A 4,012-nucleotide genomic window follows, 5' to 3' on the forward strand; every position below is an offset into this window, starting at 1 on the left:
ACCCGCCCACCTCGCCCGGGACCGACGCGACGAGAACCCGGGCGCGCCGCGCTTTAATGGGGCAGCAGCAAGCATCACATGGAGGGAACATATATTGATTTTTTAAGGTAGTTAATTTGGTGAGAATTTTCTCCTGTCGCCCGTCTTCTACCAGCGGCTGTAATCTCATGACGGGAAGGCGCCTCTTCAAACGCACCGCCACGTGCGGAGGGTTTTGGCCCTGGGCGACAGGCTGCGCGGAGTTCGGGGCACAGAGAGGGGCGTGGAGAAGCCGCCCTCCCGCTGTGGGGCGAAGGAACCCGGCTCAGCGGGCCTTGGCCCCGCCAGGTGGTTGAGACGAGACTGGGGGAGGGTCTTAGCGTGCAACTGCGAGCAGAGCTGCACCCGGCGCCTCCGTGGTTGGGGGGTGGAGGCTGGCGTCGCGGCAGGCGCTAACGTCCTGCGGCGACTGCCAAGGCGCCCTGCAACCTGTTTTAAGATCCCTGCGCTCAGGACCTGCAAGAGATCACTGGAGGGTTCAGAAAACGACCCCACTTTAAAAAAAAAAAAAAGACTATGTTAAGGAGACGGCTCGTTGATATTCAGTGAAGAAAAAAAAAAAGTCGTGGTTTTGCGGCGTGACAGGATTGCTCCCGGTTCCTTGGAGGCGACCCTCCTGGACCCGCATGGCGCCCTCAGTCCCAGGCACCCCCCCCCCCTTTAAGTTAGAGAAACAAAAATGGAAGAGAGGCGCTTCATTCAGGTCTCAGTACACGGAATCCGCTTGGTGTTGGCGCCAGGCGCCTGTCCTGCTGGAGTCTCCGATTTTCCACTTTTTCGAGGGAAAGGCCGTGGGCCTGGGACCGAGGGCAGCATAGCTCTCAGGGGCTGCTGGATGCCCAGGCAGGCGTCTCTTGGAGGACCCCATGGGTCCCGTGGTGGCACTAGCCCCGCACCTGGCTCGCGCCTTCAGCGTGCGGCTCTCAGCACTCGGGCTCCCTCCCCAGCACAGCGGCGTCCCCTGAGCTCGGCTCTCCATTCTTGGAGGTCAGCGGGAGCTCGCACCGCCAGGTTTCCAAGGCTTGGGGCTTTCCAATACTCTGAACAGAACGTGGGAGTCTGTCCTTCCAGGGGGCGACCGCAGGCAGTGGGGGGGGGGAGGGGAGGTCCACTGAAGTCCAGAGTAAGCGCCTCCGCGGGGTGGGGATGGGGACCGAGTCTTCCCGGAGAGGTAGCCTTCTCTATTCCCATCTTCGTCCCACATTCCCCCGCCCCACTCGCTGGCCTTGGCGGTCACTGCTTGGGTAGAGGGGCCTAAAGTCCGGCTCCAGGAGGCTGGCGTGAGAGTGTGAAAAGGTACTGCCTGGAACGCTGGAGAGGCCGAGCAGTTAGGGTAGGAGCAGCCCCTCCGCCCACTCGCTCCCGAACCTCAGCTGCCCACCGGGTCTCGGTCAGCCACGGGGGGCGATGTGGTGCCGGCAGCACACGGGCTAGAGAGTGGAAACGCGGGGGCACCCAGCGGGGGCACCCAGTCAGCCTCTTCGCTACGGCTCACATCCAACACCCCCCCGCCCCCCTCCCCGTCCTCCTCCAGGCTCCTCCCTCGAGTCGCCTGGCTCCCGGGCGTAGGCAGAGGGAACCTTCGGGGGGACTTTGCTTGGAGCGACCCAGCGCGGGCTGGACTGGAAAACCTGGCAGGGCAGAGGGTCAGCCAGCGCGGCGCTCGGGACTGGCTTTGGGTCGCTTCGAGAGTCGAATCGCTGGCTCGCCGGCACCTGCCACCCCCTAGCTTCTCATTGGCAGGCACGAGGTGGGGGAGGAGGCTTTGATTTTAGACTGTGAAACGGCTCAGTGCCCCCGGCTCAGGGCGGATTGACTGTCTTTCGTCCTCCAGGGATGAATTAATGGAGAACGATCAGTTAATTAACAAACCCTTATTCCGGCTTTTACCTTTTCTCTTCGCCAAGGCTCGGACCTGGGCGCCGGGCTGAGATGGGGTGGGGGGAGGCGTGGACCCAAGAGTCAACCAACTTGGCGACCGCCGCCCTGGTCTCATCAAACCCAATCCCGGTTGTCCTTGGCTCGACTTTCCCCATGTCCTCCGACTGCGGAGGTCGCCGAATCCGCCAGAAACCCCCAGTGGGGTTCGGGGTGGGCTCAGCTGTTCCCTCGGCCTATCCGTCATCTCCGAGAGCCAGGCGCGGTGTCTATCCCGCGTCACGGAGACCTTCACGCTCAACTTGGAAACACCCGTGGCTCGGGGTTCCGGGGCCGGAAGGCCTCTGTTTGCAGACTTGGGATTCGTTTACACACTCCCATGGAGTGTGCACGGGGATTCAGGTGAAAATCACGAAGAGGAATAATAAAACGAAACGCAAAGTCCTAAGCGAGTTGGCAGCAAAGGCGGGCCCTGGGCTCAGAAAGTGCTCTGCCCCTCTCACTCGGACCTCGGCACTGTTCACCTCTCTCCTTTCCACAGCCAGTTCCACGCACAGAGTGCGCGCTAACCCGTATACCTCGTTTGCTCCACACACCCGCTTCCCAGTGGCCTCGGAACTTTTTGCCCGCACTCTCGGATTGCGGTGCCCTCCTCCTCCCCCGAGCCCCATCCCGCACCGATAGAATGAGGTTGGGAGGGGGCGACCGCAGCAAGTTCGCCCAGACACTGACACAGCTCCGGCACGCTTCAGCCCAGCGCCGGTTAGGTGCCGCGGGTACTGGCGAGGGCACCACGCGCAATACCACGCACGCGTCTTCTCCCTCTTCCCAAGCCCAGAGCTCTCAACTGGGAAGCGCTCAGAGGTGTCTCGCCAAGTGAGGGGGTTTCTCTCCGCCTCGGGCGGTGCGAGCTTCTAGCGCTCTCCCCGAGCACAAATGCGTGCTCGCAGTTGCCGAGGCCGCGCCGCTTGGCTCTCGGAGCATTCCACAGCGCAAGCCCAGGAGGAGGCGGTCTGCTCCCGGAGCCGTGTGCTGGCCCTTCTAGGCAAAGGGACTCCCCTCTCGGGCTAAGGGGGAGCGGGATGAAGAGCACCCGGCCCTCCCGTCTTCCCTCCCTCCTTCGGTCCCTAGGGCTTCCTCGTTCCTTATCTCCCCTCACGCCCAGCTCCTTGGCCGGCTCACCTGCTAAGCGGAGCGCGGACATGCGCTGGAACTCCGGCTCCTGCAGCCACTTCCACATCCTCCGGAAGGTCTCCCGGCCGGATTTGAGTTTGCTCCAGGGTTTGGGGTTGCGCAGCAGGTCCGAGAGGGTCCCCTGGGAGCGGCAGAGCACCCTCTGCGCGAAGATGGCCTGTGGGATGCTGTAGCGCTTGAGCTCGGTGGTGATACGCTGCGCCACCTCTTTGGTATTGATCTCTTCCATCTGCCCTGAATTACTTCCATTGCTGACCTGCGCGCCAGTCACCGAAGGGTTGGGCTCCCGGGCTGTGCCCAGGAGCTGCCCGTGGCCCTGGGCGTTCAGGTGGGCGTGGGGATGGTGCGGAGGAAGGCCGTTGATGGGCACCATGCCGGCCGAGGTGGGCGTGAGGTGCTGTTCCCCGTGGCGGCCGAGCATGGCCGGGTGGTGGGCTTCGAAGCCGTTGGGGGTGAGCATCTTGTCGGTGGGCATGGCGGCGCCGGGGTGGGCATAGTGAGGGAGCCCTTGCTGGGAGTTGTGGATGCTGCCCAGACCGGAGCTGGAGAGGGGCGAGAGGCTCTGGCCCATGCCGGCCACGTCCTTGTGGTAGGGGGTATAGAGGTTATTCATGGAGGCCAGCCCGCGCTCATCTCGCATGAGCGTGAAGCTACCGCTCACGTTGCCCGCCAGGCGCTGGTGGTGGTGCGGGTGGTGGTGGTGATGGTGGTGGTGGTGATGGTGGGGGAACTTGTCCGAGACTGTGGAGATCGGCGGCAGCGGCTGCAGAGGGGTTAAGGTGGTGTAGGTGGTGGGCATGCTCATACCTGGGGGAGTCTCGCAGGCCATGGTCATAGTGGGGTGCAGGGGGCCGGCCAGGCTGTGCTCGGGGGCCCGGTGGTGGTGGTGGTAATCGCCGCC

The 4,012-nt window shown here is 63.6% G+C and overlaps 1 protein-coding gene across 1 annotated transcript in view; it reads right to left on the bottom strand.

Moving 5' to 3' along the window:
* ONECUT1 (one cut homeobox 1) overlaps positions 1-4,012 on the bottom strand; it is a 37,769-nt gene that overhangs the window by 33,397 nt on the left and 360 nt on the right. Inside the window, exon 2 of the mRNA XM_021717750.1 lies at positions 3,100-4,012. Within this exon, the coding sequence (XP_021573425.1) occupies positions 3,100-4,012 (913 nt within the window). The remainder of the gene's footprint in view (positions 1-3,099) is intronic.

Source organism: Carlito syrichta, unplaced genomic scaffold (genome assembly GCF_000164805.1).
Source record: "Carlito syrichta isolate Samal-C Ts95f unplaced genomic scaffold, Tarsius_syrichta-2.0.1 Scaffold310863, whole genome shotgun sequence".
Classification (NCBI taxonomy): domain Eukaryota; kingdom Metazoa; phylum Chordata; class Mammalia; order Primates; family Tarsiidae; genus Carlito; species Carlito syrichta.